The following is a 21,947-nucleotide window of genomic DNA, read 5'->3' as shown; positions in this document are numbered from 1 at the left end:
CTAGTCCTATCACTAGTTACCTGTGAGAAAAGGCCAAACCCTTCAGGTTTCAGGGCAGAGGCACTGAACTGTGCATTGTTTTTGTGTGGAGGGAAAAGCACAGTGTCTGGCCCGCTGGCAGGAGGCTATTAAATATGTGCTAGTGAAAAAGGGATGAGAAAATGATTCTGTTCAGATTTCAGGCACTGTCTTTACAGGATCATTGTAACTATGTGTTCTAACTTTGCATTCTTTCTAAACTCAAGCGACAACTATGGCAGTGAGACATATGACAACAGGTGCCCAAAAACTTTTCAGAAAAGCAGACTCTGTAAAGAAAAGAATAGCCCTTCATCATGCAAAACCACACCGGCACTCACAGGCATAAGGTAGCAATGTATTCCTTAATAGAGATGTGGCCCAAAGTGCTGTACCAGGTACGATTGTTTCTGAATAAATGCACGTGCAAACCACAGCAGTGGAAAAAGGAAGCCTGTTGGGAATGGCAGCTGACTCTGTCCCATCGGTGCTGGAACTTGGCTCCTGTTCCCAGCTCTCCACTGTGCTCCTTCCCCATCGATATGTTTTCCCAAATTCACACATACTTAAAAAAACAAACAAACAACTGTTTTCACTTCAGGGACCATGTGGGACTAAAGCACGGAGCATGAACTTAGTAGGGCAACCTTCAAATCAAAGATGCTTTACTCCTTACAACAAATAAATAAAAATTGAGACTGTTCTTGCTACTACGGAAAAAAAAAATATGCTACAGAGCTCCTGGAGGGCAAGGGGACTGTCAGCGTCAGCTGAGGATTAGTTGTTGCAGTAAAACAAATTATCCTTGATCTCTCCCAAAACTCCAAAAAACGGAGAAGAGAGCAAACAACGCGTACTTTAGAATCTCCATTTCAATTTCAGCATCTGTTCCCCAAGATCATCTATTTCACAAAGTCTAGTCAACACAGATCAAGTATCAACTTAAAAATAAATCAAATTAAAAAAAATGATTTTTAGAAGAATTTTATTTAAAGAGAGGAAAATACAAAGCTGCTCAAAGACAGGAATCAAAAGTCTTAAAATCCTGAGAGTTTCATCAAACTGCATTCAGTGCTTACTGTTACTGTGTATTACTAGTATAAAGCAGCAGAGAAATTCACAGCTCACTAGAAGATGTAAACTCTGAGGAATTTGGAATTAATATACTACTGTCTTTATTATTGAAGGCTTTTTCAAAATACTTCAGATTGCAGTGCTCTTATATTATAAATGCAGTGGGAATATCCCCATACGCGGATACAACCTTTATTTGATATAATCCAGGTAGCAAAAGTGAAAGATACCTTACAAAACAGCACAGCCTGATGGAGGCAGCCCTTCTATTTCATAAACCACTACGAACAGGCAGCAGAGTCACCTAAGAGGAGCGTGTGGTTACTCTGAAGTACACAGGTAAGTGCTCCACTGGCATGAACAGTATCATTAGACTACAAAGTATTCTATGTGTTACTACTAAGATCATAAATACAAATCTCCCATAAATTCTCCATTTCCAACACCATATCTCCCAAGTATGTTTGCATTGTTGAGGCATATTTTAATATTGCATAGTTTGACATAGATCAAATACTACTACTTGCATTGCTGTTGCAAATGGCTACATTACTTTTAAATGGGTACTGCTACCGCAGTAAATCCCATGAACACAGGTAGATTTCACACAGATCATTACAAGTCTTAGCTTGAATACAACAGTTCTCTTGAGTAGTGTTTCATTTACAAGTTCTGCATATAACCTGCCAGCTTGTACAGGCTCTTTCATATCATTATCAACCTTATAACTGAGTTGTAATTGTTAACTGCAGTATGTCCTGAAAACACCGGAATACGGTTCTGCACAGCACTTCTGCGTTGGTCTCTGGGCATGATTTCCAGGAAGAACAGTTAACGATAATCCTGTCAATATAGAAAACGATGAAGTTATCCCTCTTAATTATCATGGTCTAAAATAAGTCATATAAATTGGCCTCAAATATCAAATTATCAACAAGTTCTGAAGCAAAAATTAGCAAATAAACACACCATCTCAACATACAGAAGATTTAAGGATTCAAACCCCCACGGCCTTCAGTAAAAATGACAATGTTTACAGATCTTGAAACTAGGTACTTTGATTTAAATACCCATTTCTACATACACTCTGACATAACTTTTCTGCTTACATTTGAAAATGCAGAGAAGAAATACAATTCACAGAAACTAGTTTAAAGTACTTTCTGTCTATTTACCTAATCTTTATTTATGCTAACAGAGCTACAGGAGAAAGTATAATTGGTTTGTATTTTCAAACTGAATCCAACCTACAGTAAAGTTTTTAATTTAGTTTTAGAAACTAGTCATCAAACTACACCTGAATCACAAAATAGCAGGTTATCTCAGCACACTATAATCAAAGTAATTTACTTGATTTGGTGAACAAGTGGTAATTTTTGTCTGTGAGACTAATAAACCAAAGCTAGATCTTTCCAAATGCTACCATTTTATGAGAAGTGAAGCCAAATACTTTAGCTTCTTCTTCGTTGAATCAAGAGGTGTGTGCATCACTGTCAAAAAATGATGGACAGTGTGCTCACCTGTGCTCCATCTGTCTGTCGGTCAATAGCTACTTTTTAAAAACACCTTTGCATGTGTTACATTTAATGACCTCTAAGGAGAAAGCTTACTTTAAAGGTTAACTTCTGTTGTAACCCTTTCACCTTCCCAACTCTTTCCTTTCTGCTCACTGTCAGCATCTAGGCGCTCATGTCACCTCCGCCATTTGTCCTTCCTCCCACACATGCTTTCCCAGAACGTTAATGCCTCTATTCTCCTCTACCTCACTTCTCAACCTTTTCTGACATGTTCAACCACGTTTCATCTTTTCCTTCCTTCCCTTCTAGTTGTTAGCTATCTTTCCTTTTGTGATACAGAGAAAGAATGAAGGCCCAAAATGAAATGACATCCTCACCTGTCATCTCGGATTGCATAGAAAAAGCCATAGCCATGGTCTACCATAGGTAGTGCACATCCACTGAATCTAGTGTAGCCAGTCAGGCTAGTTGAAAGAACGAAATTCCCACCTCCTCCACTGTAAAACACCACAAAACAAAAGCAGCATTTTTAAAGTTAATTTCAAAGTGCATTTTACAAAAAAGTTATTTTGTCCTAGAGATCAGAAAATCATCAGGCCTGAGGTCAATGTAACAAAGTCAGTCCTCAGTTACCAAGGGACACCGCCTCCCCGCAGGACAAGACCCCCGGTTACCTGGCTGTGAAGGCAGGATCCACGTAAAGTTCTGGCACTGGCAGTCCTTGCTCCTGGGCTATGAGCAGGAGTCCCAGGAGATGACGGTCAAATCCTGTCAAAGAAACGCACAAACTGCATCATTAACGGCACCTTTTCCTGCTTTTCTGCTTTTTCTTTTCTGGATAGCTGAAGCTCAAATAGCAGCTGAAGGACAGAAAATGACACAGTCTAGAGAGAAAAAAAAAAAAAAAAACAAGATCCACACTGTGGCACACAAAACCACTTCCCAAATATTTGGTAACGTTTGGGTATATTTTGGTAATTATATTTGGTAAGAGGCCTTCAACACTTTCAGTTTGCAACACTGAGCCCAAATGCAAACAAGCTAAGTAATACAAACCCAGCGCATATCCTGCAGAAAACAAAATCCAAGAAAAACTTCTATTTCAGCAAGGAGGAGGAGTTCGACACACTGAAATTGGCCCACCAGCAGAAAAACTGAATTAACATTTAAAGGGAAAATGTATTTAGGGTGCAAGGAAGGGTACAAGGAGTTGGTTTTAGTTCCTCTTCCCAAAATTACTTACATATAAAATGTTAAGGGGGTAGTTTTATGGAGAACAAGAAGACAGAAGATATATTAGCATACAGAAATGTTCCCCTTCCACCCACAAGGAAAGAAATAACTTTGGATCCAAGAGTACCTCTTCCATTCTCACATTCTTTCCTCAGCTTATTGTGCTTTGCAAACGCTGCATGCATCAGCTGTAGGCGTTCATAAGTCTGTTTAAAGTAAGGGGAACAGGTTAAAAAAAAAAAAAAAAAACCACAAGTAACACATTACAAAGCACTGATCAGCAAGTTTTTCCCTTTCACAACTTCTAGCAATTTTAGATAGAAGAAAATGGAGGAATTGAAAGGTACATTAGAACCTTGTGACTCACCCACATTCTTTTAAACTTCTCAAACTCTTTCTCCCAAATCCAAATTCCTTTTTCATGAGAACTTGCTCATTTGTTCCCTGTATCTGCGTTCTGTTATTCAGGTCACTTTTGCACTGACTAATATTCTAAGCCTCATGCTCTTTTCCAAACAAGCTGAAAGAATGCAAGGTAGCCACTGTAAACTAGAGAAATTAAAACCAAAAGTCTTCTACCACTTACTCAGAAAGCCCATGAGCTTTTAGCAGGTCTGGCTGCATTTATATGAGCATCATTTTCCATGACCAAAAAAAAAAAAAAAAAAGAAAAAAATTGTGAAGAGAAAGCAGAAAAAAGTGCATCTTGCCTCTTTACTCTAATTAAAACATACACATCTTGGCTTGTACTTACGTCCTGCTAGCTCTTTAACTACTCAAGGAGCACCTTCTATCTTTGTACTCGGTATGTGAGAGGCTGCAGCACGGAATGCGAACCACTGCCAGTAGCCACTCTATTTGGATAAAAACCAAGCTGCTAAGCTCACAAGGGGAAAAAGAAAATGTAATACAAACGGATTTTCTTCCAAAGTGCCTAACTTCAGGTAGTTTCAAGTACCTTAAGAGTAGCCTTCTAAGCATGTTTATTTCAATGCCATTGAGCAGACTAAATGCTGTTAAAGCCCCCTAAGAGATTATCATAAAGAAACAGCACTAGGAGGACATTTGGAGATAATGACAAAAAGAAAGAGAAGGCTACTGTTAGGGCTGGAAGTAACAAACCTCTCTGTGTATTGTCCATAAAAGCCTGATAAGTGGTTAGAAGATAACTGAATAGCAGGGAAACAACAGGAGCCCATACTTGCAATAGGAAAGCTGTAACTAACGGCACAAAAGCTGAGTTTTAAAGCTGCAACATACGCCACAAGAAGACAGTGAAGACCAGGAAAATCCGCTCTTTAGGACTAATCATCCATCACACATACTTCCTGACAGCTATACTCCTGTGTTTCTCAGAGACATTAACAATCTATAACCTCTGAACTTCCTTAGAGACGTGTAGCCCTGTGTTCCAAATCTTCTCCTTCCTTCATTTCTCACGCTCTGAGCAATGTGCAGTGAGGACAACAGAAGGAGCTTTTGTACAGCTTTCACTTGGCAAGAAAGGCATGAAATCCCTCGCCAGCCATGCACTACAGGGTAGTTGCTGGGAAAAGGAAAGGTCACTGGCTGAGCTATTCAGAGGCAAGCTCTGGAATACATCCCTGTTGCCACTAGGACACAAGCAGATTTCAACCTCGCTCTTGGACTCAACGATTAGATTAACATTTCCCTATTTCACTTTAAAACTAAAGCAACAGAACCACTCCATGGCAGAATACATTGGTACCCAGCCGGTTACTTTCTGAGGCATGAAAATCAGTGTGAATATAACTCAAGACAGACTTGAAAACCAAGTGTAAATAGAAAAAAAAAAAAATCAAACCAAGCCCACGCACGATGGCTCACCTCGGTCCCAGCAACCGCAGCCAGACCTCAAGCAACCCAACATCTGCAATTTGTCTTACTGGAAACAAGCCAACTCCCATTAATGAGACAGTAGGAAAGTGAATTTTAAGCAGTTCAAATGACACGCCTTCTAAACACATTATGATTAAAGTAGGATTTCTGTATTTACACTGGCAGAAGGATCCAGCATGGATTTGCACCACTCCACTGCTTCCATAGTGCACGGTCTCATGGTCTCTGTGCGGCCGTGATAGAAGCGCCTGGTCATTGCAGTCTCATAGCAGCAGCCTGGACTGAGAAAAAAATGAGGGAAGAATATCTCAACAACTTCACAAAACTATTTGCTCTCTCCAAGAAAAACATGTTCTGTGAAGTATGCTACGCATCCAGCCCAGTTACAGCCATCCATAAGCCCCTAATTTGTGTGTGTGCATGTGTATCTGAAAAGGAGCCACAAAGGAGCTCTGCAAGCTTTTACGAGATAGACGACTGAAAAAGCGCCAATGCTGTAATCACTTCTTGAAAGGCTGGCTTGTCACAGCTATTTTCTGCTGATTAAAGATGTACTGTACTAGTTTAACTAAGCTGAATTTATGCAGCATTCAGTTTCACTACGTATTTCCATCAAAGAAACCATCTAACACCACACATAAGCTCCAAACTTAAGAGACACACCTGACGTAAGCAGTGTTTTCCAACGCTCAATGTTTATAAGGGAAAGGCTCAAATCTCTTGCATACTGACACCCACCTAGAGAGAGTCACACACTCTCTGGAGAGTCCCCAGCTCTATCATATTCTACCATTTATACCATTGAAATGCAACGTAATAGTGTGTTTAAAACAGACTTAACAGGCTATTTTAGTCAGACAATTTATTCCAATGTTTAGCAAACCAAGATCTAGCCTGTCTGATAGGACAAGCACCTCCAGTGACTAAACATCATACTCGCATGATGAAACCCTCTTTTTTTCCGAAGCAAGCAATACTTGCTAGGTCAGTAATGACTCATCCAAGCCATAATCATGGCTAGCTAGCAAAGAGAAATTTGGGAACACCAGTACCAGGAAGAACAGTGTCTTTTACCAAGAATCCAAAGTAAAATGACACACACAAAACTGCTGAGCCACGCTTCTGGAGGGTCCCTGTCTCTATTACTACACCCAAACTTCCGTATCTAATGGTGCTGAAGGAAAGTGAGACACTGAAGTCTAAGAGTCCTTTTACAGCTTTGGAAGCCTAACGGTTTTACTGATGGCTGTCAGCTGCTACAAATAAAGATTTCTACTCCATCTGATCAACTGTTTGGCATTAAGGAATCCTGACCCATTGCAAGTTTGGCATCTGCCCCGTTATTTACTTTGTACGGTCCAAACTCATGTTGTTACGGACTTTCGTCTGCCCTCCAATCCATAGTATGTATGCACATGATCCCTGTGAGGGGAACAAGGACAATTCTTCTGAAGCCAGGAGCAGAAGCCCCTTGAATTTCAGTGGTGCAAAACAAGGCCTTATTTGATCTTCAAAGCAAACAAAACAAAGCAAAACCTTGCTTCTTCATTCTTTTATCCCTATAGCAAGTTACACAGTGGCACTGCAAGGCCACTGCGTTACATCTCCAGACCCACGCCTCTATTCAGTGCTCTGTTTTTTCATTCATAATCCGGGTAATGAGCTTTTCTTACCGCCCGTGACATTTGTAATAAGCCAGCTGAAGGGCAAGCTGCACAAACGTATCAGGATGAAGTTTCTTCTTCCTAATCAATGCTTTGCCGAAGGATGTGAAGGCATAACTCACTAGTTCCAGTTCAGATACCTGTTAAGCCACAGGAGGAAAAAAACAAACAAACAAACAAACAAAAACCACAGAAGTCAAGTCATTTCAAATATCACAACTTGGTTCACTTCAAATGAAACATATTCAACACAAAACAAAAATGGTACAAATTTAACCGTGGTTTTAAATCCCCCGATTCATCAATTCCTAACATATTTACCTCGGTTCTCTGGCAGAAAGAACAGCTAAAACCACACAAACGCAATGAAAAAAATCAATGACAATTAGGAGAAGCAGCAAGAAATTTCACCTTTTTGTAATATATTTCTTTAGTACGTCCAATTTCATTAATAACCTTTTGGTCCACCGTGAATACAAGTTCCTCTGGCCATGGAAGGTCCCTTACTTTATCTGATCCCTGGGAGCAGGCAGACAGAAAAAAAAAGGGAGAAAACAGAAAATGTTACTCGTAAAAAAAAAATTGACACTAACTAATACATTTGAAAGATGAAAGTATACATACCTTCCATTTTCCCTCATTCTCAATAATCTTGCGATCGGTATACACTAACATGGTAATTAAAGCCATGGCATCAAAAGGAGAATGCTGGAATCGTACAGGACAAGATATCGCATTATTTGCATGACTGCAAGAGGATCATATTGTTTTGTTTTTTTTCCCCTACCCCACTTCTTTTCCCCACAGACTAACAGCTTTACAACAGAGCGTTGGACTTGTTTTTCTAGTTCTTCTACAATACTTATAGAACTGCTGTAAGTCCACCTGCTGTTTTGACTGCTCTGCATCTAGATAGGCACAGCACAGCACAGCTGTAGAGAAGCAGATTGCAGGCAGGTTGTAGACCTTTATGGCCACTTAAGAACTGTCATTTAAGAATAAACACAATCTGAGTTTAAGAACACACTTGTTCAACATAAAGAATTCATTTTTAGCCTTCTCATGCAATGTACTTCCGAAACTAACGAGGGAGTGTTAAAGACAGAAATAAGATTAGGATTTCAAGAGCTCATGTTCTTAAATCAGGTATGGTGTAACATCAACCACTGTAAAAGCAGACTGCTTTTGGAAACTTGCCAGACAAGCTGCCCAGAAAACCAGGCTAAACTAAAAAGGAACATGTTAAACATTTAATACTCTGAAAGGGAAAACTTACTAAGTAAATACTTGAAAGGTTTATAAGGGGAATTGTGTTGGTGTTGGTTTTTTTTTTTTCAACTTACATCACAGAATGCACTGCTGGTTCCATTGGAAAAGAAAATGCAATTGTAGGATTTATCTCCCCAGCGCACAGTTGGATCACCCACTACCCCCAGCCTCGTAACCTAAAGCAAAAATTATACACTGTGGGTTTTCAGAAATACGAAGTACGCTGCCAACCTCTGTCAGCCAAAACTAGCCTACATTAAGATGGTGAGGCCTGCCCAATAGAGAAGACATTTTCATGCAACTAAAGATGAAACAATTAAGAGTGGTAACTAGTTGATGACTATATTTCTAAGGACCCTGATGCATGGAGAGCAAAAAGACTACAAAGGTCTATTTCCTCTATTCTCACTTACAATGTCCTAACAATTCAAACTATTTAATTATTCCTGTGGATCAACAAGAAACATTATCTGCACGTTGATCTGCTTCATTTTCTCAGTTATAAAGAAGCAAGGTGCTACTTTACCACAGACAGAACACGCACATATGCAGAGAAAAAAAACTATATAGAGGGCAGATAAGAACTATCAAAAATCTTTAGCTACCTCGGTGTAGTTCTCAGGAGTTGCATGGGGACTAGAATCATCCAGGCAGACGGTGAACAAACTTTTCTGAATCTTTTCAAGATGGGCTAGGTTCTTTGGATCAAGACCAATTAAATATTCACGTATCTAGAAAGCAGGAAATGGCAGAGCTAAGTGAAATGAAGTATTTCCAGTGGTCACAAATTTTTTTTATGAGGAAAAAACTGTCGAAGGATTCCAACCTCTGCCCATTTTGTCCTTTCATTGCTTGTCAAGACTGCCAATCCTGGTCCAGCTGGTTCACTATGGCATCTTTTCTGGATATATGTAAGTTGCCTGTAAGAAGATTTCAAAAAACTAAAGTTAACAAGGAACATACAAAGATGTATCAAAAACATCCTTTTTATCTTTTTTTTTTCCTGTCGAGCTGTAACTTTTGCTCCACATTCACAAGCTAATATGAATTTTAAGGAGGGTCTGAGGGAGCTGATTTGTGTGAAGGGCAGCTGAAAATCTGCTTTGTTTTCAGTCACTAACAGTTCCAATTGCAGTTGCCAGCACAGTACAGACTTACATGTAAACTACCATGACCCTAAAGTGCTAAGCACGCACTTAGATCAATTTAAAACTGGATTTAAGTCTTCAATGGGGAAGATCAGACTTTCCTGAGCAACAAGTCAGCAATACTGCAGGTCTCCAGCTTTTATAGCAGCTAATGAGACACAATGGAAAAACTTTCACTCAAGAAAAAAAATAGAATTTACAGAACAGTAACTGCAGTACATCCTAAATGGAGAGACTCAGCTACACAAGAATACTTCTTCCTACTGGTTCCTTACGCTGCCCCTTTGAAGAGCTATTAACAGAGAGCTGCTTTGCCAACAGAAAGTTTTAGGGTTTTTGTCTGTATTCTAGTTGTTCACTTCCTTGTTGCTTGCTTGACCTAACTTGTACAACTATATAAGTCAGAAATACAGATGTTGAATCCTAAAGTACCAAACTTTCAAAAAAAAAAAAAAAAGTGATTTTTGAGCTTCTGAGCTTCTCTATTTTTTGCCTTGCCTAAGGAAATGGGTCATCCATCTTTTGCCAATTTTAATTGGCAAAAAAACTGGATTTTTTTAAAAAAGGCTTCTGCCGTGCTCTATAACCAGCACTTGCACAAATGCCATAAATTCTTCCTAGATCATAGAATCACTTAAGTTGGAGAAGACCTCGATGAAATGTACAATCCCTCTCTAGCAAGTAGATGCATATAGATCCGAAATTGATCAGCAGGGGCTTATGCTGAAACTACCTCTGTATGTGACATTAGAGCTGAGAGAGCAGAAAAGCCTGTGGACGTAACTACTGCCAGTTTGAAAAGCTGTCACTTCTGCATGCTACTGGGAGAGTGGAGATGCAGCATGGAAAAGCTTGAAACATAACGAAATTTATTATTTAAAGAACCAAATTATTTCTCTCTGTTCCTTTGCAGCAGTTCAGGAGTATGAAAAGAACCACAAACATGGTCAGTTAACCCTGGTCTTGCACAAACACATCGAAAGCAAATGAAATGCTGCTGCACTGCTCTGTAACTAGCAGAAAATCAACTTATACTTGGATTTTTGACGGCTGCACTCACCAACAGGAATTCCAGCCCCTCTACTCTTTTCAAAATTAACCACAGATGGATTAGGTTTGAAACATTATCAAAAGGATAGTAGTGCTTCATCCTTGATAAATTTGGGCCCCTCGCTACAAGAAGGACATGGAGGTGCTCGAGAGAGTCCAGAGAAAGGCAACGAGGCTGGTGAGGGGTCTGGAGAACAAGTCTTACGAGGAGCGGCTGGGGGAGCTGGGGTTGTTCAGCCTGGAGAAGAGGAGGCTCAGGGGTGACCTTATCGCTCTCTACACGTACCTTAAAGGAGGCTGTAGCGAGGTGGGGGTTGGTCTGTTCTCCCACGTGCCTGGTGACAGGACGAGGGGGAATGGGCTAAAGTTGCACCAGGGCAGGTTTAGGTTGGATATTAGGAAGAACTTTACTGAAAGGGTTGTTAGGCATTGGAATGGGCTGCCCAGGGAAGTGGTTGAGTCACCATCCCTGGAGGTCTTTAAAAGATGTTTAGATGTAGAGCTTAGTGATATGGTTTAGTGAAGGACTTGTTAGTGTTAGGTCAGAGGTTGGACTCGGTGATCTTGAAGGTCTCTTCCAACCTAGATGATTCCGTGATTCTGTAATGATGAAGTAGCACTAAGACAATTATCAGTGCAAATTGGTCCTGAAAGGAATGGTGTTACTTATAGTCCTGATAATTCCACATCAAAAAACATCACACATACATCATGTTTCCTACTGAAACACCTTCATTCAGCCCTTTTGCATGATGTTGATGGGTGTACTACAAAAGAACAAGACTGTGACTCATGGTAAGAAGATGCCATCTACTAATCCAAAATTCACTAGAATCTGAATGTTTGCAGCTGCAGGAAAAGTTGTAGTCTCTCACCCCTAGCTCTTTGGAGTGAGAGGGACAGAAAAAGAACTATCTTTGGTATGCAGGTCAAATAAGGCAGCTCATTTGAAACAAGGTAGTTTGAAAACCTGGAAATCTCTGGAGGAGTCAGCATGTTTCCTTCATGTATAGCATCAAATGTAAACACTCGGCCTCGACACTGGACCATTAAGTGGGACGGGCATTCACCTTCAGCCGCTGAAACAAAGCAAAACACAAAATGTGAAAATCCAGCACCAGGGATAAAGTCAGTGACAGATAAAGGAAAATTATTCAGCAAGTCCTACAGACCCATTTTTCTTCAAAATGAGGCAGACTTCGTACAGTTAAAAAGAGGATCACATTAAAAAGAATAATTTTCAAAGACCAACTTCATGATCTTACTGCAGTGTTGAAGTTTTAAGAAAGAGAAAATCTATACAAGTACATAACTTGTACACATGCACCATTATTAACGACTTCAAATCACTGTCGTTACCTAGTAGTAAACATCATTTATTCGTGTACCTTGTAGGCAGGAACACCCTCTGCCAAAACAAGAGTAACTACTGACATTTCTTTCGTTTAAAAAAAAAAAAAAAAAAAAGGAAGGGGGGTGCAAAGGGGAGGGTCAGGAAACATAATGCAGTAAGCAAGTTGCTAAGGCACTTTCCACTTGATTCGATTCCTGAACTGAGTCTCTCACTTCTCAGGGTGTTTATTTGACAAGTTTCAGATACGCATCTCAAGAACAGAGATGCGCACGGAAGTCAATTAGACCTGATTAGCATGTGCAAGTCTGTAAAAATGGCACTAACACACAAATTTGGACATTATACAGAAACACAGGTGGTACTGGCCCACAGTAGCTGAAGTACGTTTGCACAGCACTGTCGTATCATAACCATCTACCTGGCATTAATACTAAAAAAACGTTGGAAAAGTTTGTGATAAAAACAGATGATAAATCTGGTTTTGGCTACATTTTTCTGAAACTGAGCCACTGTGCTACAGCTCTCGTAATATAAAACTTTGCCCAAGGACAAAGAAGAAACGTATGCTTCTTTATCCACAACTATTTAACTCAACACAAGCCCACAAAAGCCTTTATCTTAACAATTAGATTCTTATGCAGCTATCTTTATGGCTCTACTTTCTAAATTAGTTAATGCAATTCAATACAATCTGATCAAGGATGTGGAATTTCTCATTTCATGCAAACCACATTCTCATGGATCATGAGATTAAGATCTAACATAACCAAAACTAGAAGGGATGACAACAAATTAGGGCATTTTATGGAGCATCCTCCTAAACTTAGCCGTCTAAAGCAAGGGGAAGAATTAAGTTCGGAAGTTAAGATACCTACAACTCTGTGTCTGATCTCCGACTGCAGCTGGGGGAGATCTACTCAATACACTTACTGAAATCTAGTGAGCTCTTCATCTGTCCTCAGTAAGGTGTCTGCTGCAGGGTGAACCAAACAGCTCTCCAGGCTCCACTGATCAAGGTCTTTTGCCTTCATCTTAGTCTGGTCTTTGACTCCAAGCTGACATTACCTGTCAAATTTTAGGTGTCCTACTCTGCAATCTGAATCTTACGTCAAGTGTTTAGACAATGTCAGTTCCCTCTGTAGCCAAAGGAGAGAAACAGATCCCTCTCCAGACAGCAATTCCTTCCGTCTTATATACCTGCATATCTGGATGACCCAAATCCTTCCCTAGAGGTATTCATATTTCTCCATGAATCACACAGACAACTAATTGAACTAAGTATTTCACCTGGAGACAGACAATCTACATCGAAATGGATTTCACATGTTGTGTATGACATTAAAAATAACATAAGCAAGATTGTTTAAAGATCTTACGATATTTTAAGGTAAAAAAGAGATGTGAATGACTTGCGTATCCACAAGATCACAGCTTTGCTTATTAAGTGTGATCATAACACTGAATTTCCACCATTCGGACTTGGTAGTTAAATTGATTCTTCAATTGTAACCCTAAGATAACACCCCTGAAATGCACCTTCAGCTTTGTGTTTTTCTCTTCGCCTCCCGTGGCATGGAGATTTCCTTATATAATTTCTGTGGGGCAAGGCAATACATCTTTCCTCTTGAACTCCTGAGTCTTTCAGGAATTCACATCTCACACGATTAACTAGAGCAACGCTCCTGAACACCTCCAGACGCATCCAAATGTGTGTGTGGGAGAGGGGTGTTACGTTTTCAGTTAGCTGGTTGCTAATACTACAATATACATTAGTGGAGGACATTACACTTCAGCTCTTGACCAAGCACTCCAGAAAACTGTTAGGAACTTAAGAGAATGTCTTCAAGAATCTCTACAGAGTATTTTCAAGACTGAAAATAAAAGAAGTTGGCTAAGCCAAGAGCCAGCACAGCGACAGAAAGTATGTAAGAATTATCCCAGCAGAATGTACGGGAGCACACTCCAGAAAAGCATTCCAGAGAAAAGGACACAATTACAAACAATGCTGCAATTCTGTCCAAAAAATACATGTGATACACCCACATTTATAACGCATGCAATTTGTCTTTTTAATTCTTAATCCTAGCACTGTAATTCTTAGAGGCATCAGGCTGGTAACACACAATTTGTAGCACAGCTTTCTTTTAACCTTGAATAAGGTTAAATAAGGAAGGACTAAACATCGTACCAAAAAGCCATTAGCGGATCTGATTTCTTATTTGCTTCTTTATGTAAGCACTCAATAACCAGTATCTGATTTAGTTTTTGAAGAAGCAAGTAGTTGATGGTTAAAATGACTGCTCCATTAGCCTCCAACACAAAATCATTTGCTTGTATTAACCCACAATCTGTATTTGTTTACCAGTCTTAAAATAGTTGCAGACTGAGTCTCTGGTAATTCCAGGAACCTTGCAAGTGTTGAAGAGCATTCGAAATTGGTTCATGTCCAGAACATCATCCCTAGATCTCTCTATAGGCACCTTCTCTCTGCAGTAAACAAATATACCAAAATTAAGCATGAGAGGTGATAATTATGGAAGTAAGTCAAGGTAAGACAAGCCCATCTTCTACTGTAAAGACTTTGTGCCAGTGAACATAAACATTTTCACTACTAACGTACACACAGATCAGTAAGAAGAAATAATTGATTCTAAATATTGTCTTACTCTCGTAACAGCTCCCAGAATTTCAGGGTGTGCCATATATTGATACATGCTCTCTCTATCTGAGTGCCTTCTCTGGATGGCCAGCAGTGTTCAATATAGGGAGCAGGGCCGCCCATATTGCAGTGGATTTGCGTTGCTATGCGAAGATCAAGATAAGCCACATTCAGCCACCAGTCCTCCAGCTGAAAATGAAAAATGTTTAGCATCAGAATAACTTTCAGACATTAATTCTCTAATAATCACTGCCTGATCTGCATGGGTTTTGTTTGGTTTGTTTTTCAATATTTTGAATAGTAGTTCCTATATAATAGAAGGCAGGAGAGTGGTTCAAAAGCTCATTGTTGAGGGTAATGCTACATCTAGCTCTTCTCTTATTTGCAAGCTGTTGAAATAATATTCAATACTACTTCAGGCTATTAAACTGTAAAATTATGTAGAACTATGAAAAGTTCTTCCCTGATATTCATCATCATCTTAAACTCTTGCATGTGCCAGGTGTGGCTGCTGTGAGTATCAGCCGTTACAGCACGAAGAAGGGAAGGAAAGAGAATTTGTGCGAGTGAGGATCTGCGATGGACAGTTCACAACGCAGTTTTCTATCACCTGAAAATCCCCACTCCGGCACGTGTCACGCTAAGACTTACAAAGTTCTCATGAACGGCCCCCACTGAATCCCTTCCTCTTCAAGAAAGAGAGGGACCAAACTCTTAAGTTACTTCCCTCCCCTACATGGTAGGGTAAAGCAGGTAACAGAAGAAAAGACTGACAGACAGACAGAGCATTCAAAAGCTGGTAACTTCGCATTTTAGTTAGGGAACTCTCTTAGCTGCCCAACTGAAAAAAAATCACACATATACAAGCAAGTGTGCTCATATCCATAGGCCAAGTGGCAGATCCTAAGAAGAAGAAAAAAAATCACAGCTAAGTGCCTCTCAAAACCATATGCTGAACAACCAGCTTATCACTTGTTCTCCAGAGAGGTGCTGATATCTTCTCTGTGAGCAAAGCAGCGGCAGTAACACGCATACACAACCGAGGAGTAAGCTGAATTACAATTTCTTACATATCTAAATACCTACCCAATTCCTTCTTGTTTTAGCTCTTTCCAGTAATTTCTGATGCAACTCTTTGCCAATCCCATTTTCAAATTTTTTCACTATATCCTCAGTTCTTTGATATTCTTCTTCATTTAGAAATGGCTTCACTGTAAAAAAGGAAATGTTTTTAAAGAGAACTGTATGCTGAGATTTATTCCAAGACAAAGATGTCCACGGGGGAGTGGATGAAAGTATCCCAAATTTATTTTTCGTAAACATACATTTTTTGGGGGGAAAAACACCTTTTAAAAGCTGTAATTAAATCAGTGTGTTCTAATAAAGACATAAGTACATACTTTTAAACAAATACGATGTCAGATTTCAACAATTGCTGAAAGCCTGAAAAATGTAACAGGTAAATGAATCCAATCTATTTTAAACTATAACTGGAAATACCATGGAGTCCTGTGTCTTCATCAGCTGCCAAAGAACTCAACGAATAACTAAGTTTACAGGAACTCTGTAACTTAATACATTGAGCCATACATGTCTGTCACCTTACTGCACCAACTATAAGCTACTTGCCTTTATTTTCAAGCCCATCCACGGCCTACAAGCACCGTACCCACCAAATCTCAACTGTCCCTACGTTATCCCTACTTGAATGACGCTGATGACCGTTAATACTGTCCAATTTTTATATTTTAAAATACTTCTGGATTTTTCTCGGATTATACACCATACAGACCAAAGTTCTCCGTAAATATTTGCAGAACTCATTATTTTCATCAAAAAGCCTCCTTAAAACCTTTTTACGGTGTAATTTATGGTTATTAGCAAGCACTGCTGACGTGGGTTTGTATAGGGGTATATCTCATATGCCCTATCATGTACTAACACTGTGTACAATGTATTTTTCTGTTATCTTTATACTTAGACTGGCAAGTCACTGGCAAACAGACCTGTGGGGGGGTTCTGCTCATTCAAGGCTGACACAATGAAGTCTAACTCGCATTTGAGGTTGCTGGACACTGTCAGGTATTTTCTTGTCTGTCTTGCTACAGCTAATCCTGTGACCGACTCACAAACGTTAAGAAATGAGGAAGGATACACAATTACTAAAAATTAAACAAGTATCTGTATCATTTCTAATCTAGCTTCGGGGAGAAACAATGGCTTCAAGTACTTGTCTACCCTCATGGAATTAAAATCGTACTTCCTCACAACTATGTCTTGCTGGAATTACGACTGCTTGCCTTCAGCCACTTTTTTCTTCTCCGCGGAATCGTGGAGCTGAAGTTGGAAGGGACCTTGGGAGAACATCCAGTCCAGCCCCTCAACTCAGCAGGGTCAGCTAGAGCAGGTTGCTCAGGACCACACCAGGCTTTGAGTATCTGCAAAGATGTAGACTCTACAACCTCCCCGACAGCAACCTATTCCAGTGCTTGACCACCCTCACAGTAAAGTAAGTTTTCTTACTTTTAAATGGAACGTCTTGAATTCCTGTTTGTGACTGTCGCTTCTTGTTCTGTCACTGCATACTACTGTGAAGAGTTTGGATCTGCCTTCTTCACCCACCTCCACCAGGTACTTATACACATGACAGAATCCTCCCAAGCCTCCTTGTAATGGAGCTTTGAATACTGCCGAACTTTCTTGCTGCAAGGCTCCATTATTGGCTCATGGTCGACTTCATGTCCACCAGGAGCCCAGGGGCTTTTCTGCAAAGCTGCTTTCCAGCCCCAGCCCCACCTGTACTGGTGTGTGTGTGGGGGGGTTATTCCTCCCCAGGTACAGGATTTGACATTTCCCTTTGTTGGCTGAACTCCACGAGGCGCCCGTTGGCTCACTTCTCCAGGTTGTCGAGGTCCCTCCGATGGCTCTGCAACCACCCGGCGCATCAGCCACTCCTTCCAGCTCTGTATCAGCTGCAAACCTTATTCTAGGTCAGGTTCCCAAAGCCTCATCCAACATGGCTGTGAATGTCCACCCTTAGAAGTGTTCAAAATCTCATTGGGTCAACCGTTCCAGTGCCTAATTACCAGTGGGGTGTAAAAATAATAATAAAAAAATCTTTGCAATATCTATTCTAAATCTAGCCTCTTTCAATTTGAAACCATAACCCCTTGTCCTGTCACTACAGGCCTTGGTGATAATTCTTTCATTGCCTTTCCTTTAAGCCCCCTTTAAGAACTGAAAAGCCACAGTGGGGTCTTTCCATAGACATTTCTTCTCTAGGCTGAACAAAGCCAGCTCTCTCAGCCACTCTTCATACGAGAGGTGCTCCAGACCTCGAATCATGTTGGTCATTAATGAAGATGTTAAACAACAGCGAACCCCGGGGTACACCACCATAAACTTGCCTATATCTGGAATATGTGCTACTGATCACAAACCTTTGAGCCCAACAGCTGAGAGGGTTTTCAGGCCACCTGACTGTCCACTATCTAGGCCACACTTTACCAGTTCATCTCTAAGGACGTAAAAGGAAGCTTCTGACGTGCCAAAAGCCTTGTTAAAATCAGTATTAACAGTATATATTGCTCTGCCCTCATCCACTGAGATAGCGTTACGGAAATTATGCGAGTCAAACACCAGAAGAGGGCTTGACTCCAGGTTTCCACAATGTTAATAAGCCAAGAAAAGAAAGAAAGAAAGAAAGAAAGAAAGAAAGAAAGAAAGAAAGAAAGAAAGAAAGAAAACAAACAAAACTTCTGAGAGAGCTTGAGCTGGGTGTTTCTGAGGAGGGACCCCAAACAAAGGGGGCCCCTAGGCAATTACACTCTTACACTCCACACTCTTACGCTCCGGTCTGCTTTGGATGGGTTCCTTTTGTCACATCTAGGCGAGCTGCTTTTCTCCCATCTTCGGATGTAGAACCTGCCAGTGGGCGCAGAGGCTGTCTACGCAGTCTTGGTCACCCCTCAAATAGCACCCATGCTTTCTGTGTTTATCCAGGGAAATGTGAAAAACACTAAGACTTCTATTATACTCTTGTGGAGTAGCGTAAGGAGGCCAGGATGTATCTGAAAATGGATCTTAGCTTTTCTCCTTTAGATAAGTAATGCAAAATACCGGAATTTCTTTCGTTATTAGGATAAAAATAAAGTTATTTTGAAAAGGAGCGAGGAAGACCTAACCTCGGTGGAAGAGAGTTAGCGGAGGGAACACTTAAAGAAATTGGACGTGAGTAACTCTGAGGGACTTGATGAGGTGCCCATGAGTGCTGAGGGAGTTGGCCTTTGTCACTGAGAGGCCACGTCTGATAACTGTGCACTGCAGATTCTGCTTTAAGTGATTTGTACAAGGGAGGATCATTGGCAACACAGCAAATACTGGATTAACTTTTCCTCCAACTTCCACTGAGACTAAAGATTAACAACAACGATCAAAATTATGAAATGGCTTATGTACAAGGAACAGGAAGTAGGAGATAACTTTAGGTTAACACATCTCTCCTCAACTGGATTTTTTTTTTCATGCTATTTATGAAAACACAGATCAGAAGCAGAAAAGCAAGAGTTCACTGTCAGGTATCATCACTCCAGAAGAGAGTTATTTATTAACCTGGAGAGCCAGATGGATTTAAAAAACTAAGCTCGGAAGGGCAATTCTGTTTTTGTATGTTCGCTACTATTACAGCACAAATTAAGTTAATCAACAGCATGGAGCTGAGACAGAGGAGGGTCAGGCTAGATGTTAGGAAAAAGTTCTTCACTGAGAGGGCGGTCGGGCACTGGGACAGGCTCCCCAGGGCAGTGTTCATGGCACTGGGCCTGCTGGAGTTCAAGGAGTTTAGCCCCCGTCATTTGGACAACGCTCTCAGATATACGGTCTGATTTTTCAGTGGCCCTTTGTGAACCCAGAAGTTGGACTCAATGAGCCTTGCGGGGCCCTTCCAACTCAAGATATTCTATGATTCTGTGCATTACAATAAAGCAAAACAATTTCGTTGAGACACACACGCACCCCTCTGAAAACACTTCCTTCCCCTCCCTGCTCTAAAACCACCATTTCAACACTCTCTATCAAAAAGCGATGACATGACAAACAACAAAGAAAACCTATCACTATTGCAACATGATATGGGACCATTTCCAATACACACAGGATAAAAGGGAACTCAGTGAATTTCAGGATTTGTCTTCTGGGAAAGGGAAATTACAGTGTAACGTATTTCTGCTAAGGACAGAACTTCAGGTTTTTTTCTGTTACCATTCCCGTATTACAGGTAGGACGGTAAGACACAAAGCAGACATTCGAGAGAGAAGCTCAATGTCTCTGAGCTCCGAAACTGGTTAAAGAAGCACAGGAAAAAAACCTCAAGATACTGGGTAATGTATCTTTGTCCTCCATGATGTATCAAAGTCTGGTATGATAACAAAAACCTCACCAGTCAGCTCTGCCTAGGGGCCTTTAGCCTAGCCCTAAACAGAGCTAGACACATTTGCACTTTTGTTTTCACAACTTCTCTTACACAATTGTCTTTAGACAGCTCATGTTTCAAGGAAGAAACCTCCCCAAGGTAAACTACAAAAAAAATGCACACCTCTGGCTTTTCCTACAGCTATATAATTAATAATGTTAATGAGAAAAGAAAAAAAAATAAAAGATGTTTGAAATCACTTTTTTTCCACAAAAGTCCTGGGTAAACACAGTTATGGACCAGCAAAGTAGTCATTATGCAAAACACACTTGTAGAGGGAGGAACAACCTTTATTAGACCAACTGATACAGCTAAAAAATAAAAATTAAAAAAAAAAAAAGAAAGAAAGCCCTCGGGGGGAAAAAAAAAACTAAGAAATTAACCTTCTCATATATCTGATTTCCTTTCATGCTCAAAAAAGACAAGTGGTGTAAGGCATAAAGTTTTACTCAGGTTGCTCTGGGCATTTAGCTTCCTGTTTTGAAACTGAAAAAAGAGCTTTTGTGCCCTAACCTTGGCTGAATTCCTCAGCTCTCGAGACTGATATAGGCTGTCTGTACGAGCACTACTTCCAAGCAGTCTCAGATCAGCCTGGTTACGAGAGCACACGCCGCACTGCTGTTAAATTAGCCAAAGCCCTTACCTGACTCGAGGTATTTACTCAAAGATTCGTCCAGAGGAGGCACCGGCAGCGAAGGCAGCGAATTTTGGTACTGAAATGTCCGCTCCTCGGTGGATTCCTGCACTTGTTTCTCCATGTTGCAGGCCTGCAGCACAACGCCAGGGCTCTTGATGAAGTTGAAGGCAGATGATTTACTTACCTACCCCGCTCCCTCCCCCCAAAATCCCTTCCGCAGGGAAATATCACGGACGCCAGAGAGGAGGACCTGGGGGCCCGTCACCCAAAAGCCATGCTCACAGCGCGCCAACACCCACCAAGGGGCTACCGACCGCTTCTCCCCGGGTTAAGCGCACAAACCAGGCCGCGCCCGGCAGGGCCCGGAGCCACCGGCGGCCCTACCCGAGCCGCCCGGAGCCAGCCGGGCCGGGCAGCGTTCACCTCGCCCGGCTCGTCCCCGTCGCTGTCCCTGTCCCTGTCGCTGTCGCCGCCCGGCCGCTCGGCGCCCAGGCAGCGTTACCTCTGCCCTACTTCCCAGCGGGCCCGGGAGGCGGAGCGGGGCGGCCGGGCGGGGTCGGGGCGGAGGCGGAGGGGAGGGAGAAGGGAAGGGAGCCGGAGGGCTGGGGGCCCGCGGAGGGGGTGGGATGGAGTCAAAGGACAAAGGGGGAACGTGTCGCTGCTGGGCTGGGGGTGGGTCTGGGCGCCTTGTCTGCGTGCCGCAGGGCACCCGCTGAGGGGCCCTTCCCAGCTGGTGTCCCCCCCGCAAGCCCCTCGCCTTGGGGTTTCCACTGGGGAAGGGCTGGGGATCAAAGAAGGGTGTTTCTGTAACGCAGAGCAGAGCAGGGTCACGGGTTTGTGTGCAGGCTGTTAGCAGGGCGTGTGGTTGGGAGGCCCGTAGGGTAGAGTGTTGGTGAGCAGCCCCACCACGGGAGTGGAGGTGAACACGAGGGTAAGAGCAGGGTTTAGAGCAGTCCTTGCTTCTGGGGTAAGTGCTTTGCCACACTTGGGCTGG

General features: G+C 41.5%; 1 protein-coding gene across 1 annotated transcript; it reads right to left on the bottom strand.

The window, feature by feature from the left end:
* Positions 1–986: 986 nt before the first annotated feature.
* Positions 987–21,533, bottom strand: CROT (carnitine O-octanoyltransferase). The gene is made up of 17 exons (XM_040548541.1): positions 21,377–21,533; positions 20,960–21,083; positions 15,933–16,057; positions 14,854–15,035; positions 14,550–14,674; positions 11,804–11,912; positions 9,462–9,555; positions 9,241–9,366; positions 8,710–8,811; positions 7,991–8,074; positions 7,778–7,885; positions 7,376–7,506; positions 5,860–5,983; positions 3,970–4,048; positions 3,284–3,377; positions 2,987–3,106; positions 987–1,935 (listed from the first exon to the last, which is right to left on the bottom strand). The coding sequence occupies exons 2-17, from the start codon at positions 21,072–21,074 to the stop codon at positions 1,815–1,817; spliced, it is 1,839 nt and encodes a 612-aa protein (XP_040404475.1). The 5' UTR covers positions 21,075–21,083; positions 21,377–21,533; the 3' UTR covers positions 987–1,814.
* Positions 21,534–21,947: the final 414 nt, after the last annotated feature.

Source organism: Cygnus olor, chromosome 2, assembly GCF_009769625.2.
Source record: "Cygnus olor isolate bCygOlo1 chromosome 2, bCygOlo1.pri.v2, whole genome shotgun sequence".
Classification (NCBI taxonomy): Eukaryota; Metazoa; Chordata; class Aves; order Anseriformes; family Anatidae; genus Cygnus; species Cygnus olor.
Note: the sequence above shows the minus strand (reverse complement) of the source record. Positions and strands in the feature narration are given on the sequence as shown.

What these genes read in the sequence shown, in the direction of transcription:
- CROT (XM_040548541.1), bottom strand. Translation starts at nt 21,074, where the DNA reads ATGGAGAAACAAGTGCAGGAATCCACCGAGGAGCGGACATTTCAGTAC. An exon ending in CTAAAACAAGAAGGAATTGG is followed by an intron (nt 15,036 to 15,932) that starts GTAGGTATTTAG and finishes TTTCATTTTCAG; the next exon opens with CTGGAGGACTGGTGGCTGAA. An exon ending in AGAATGTGAGAATGGAAGAG is followed by an intron (nt 3,378 to 3,969) that starts GTACTCTTGGAT and finishes TTTCTTTGACAG; the next exon opens with GATTTGACCGTCATCTCCTG.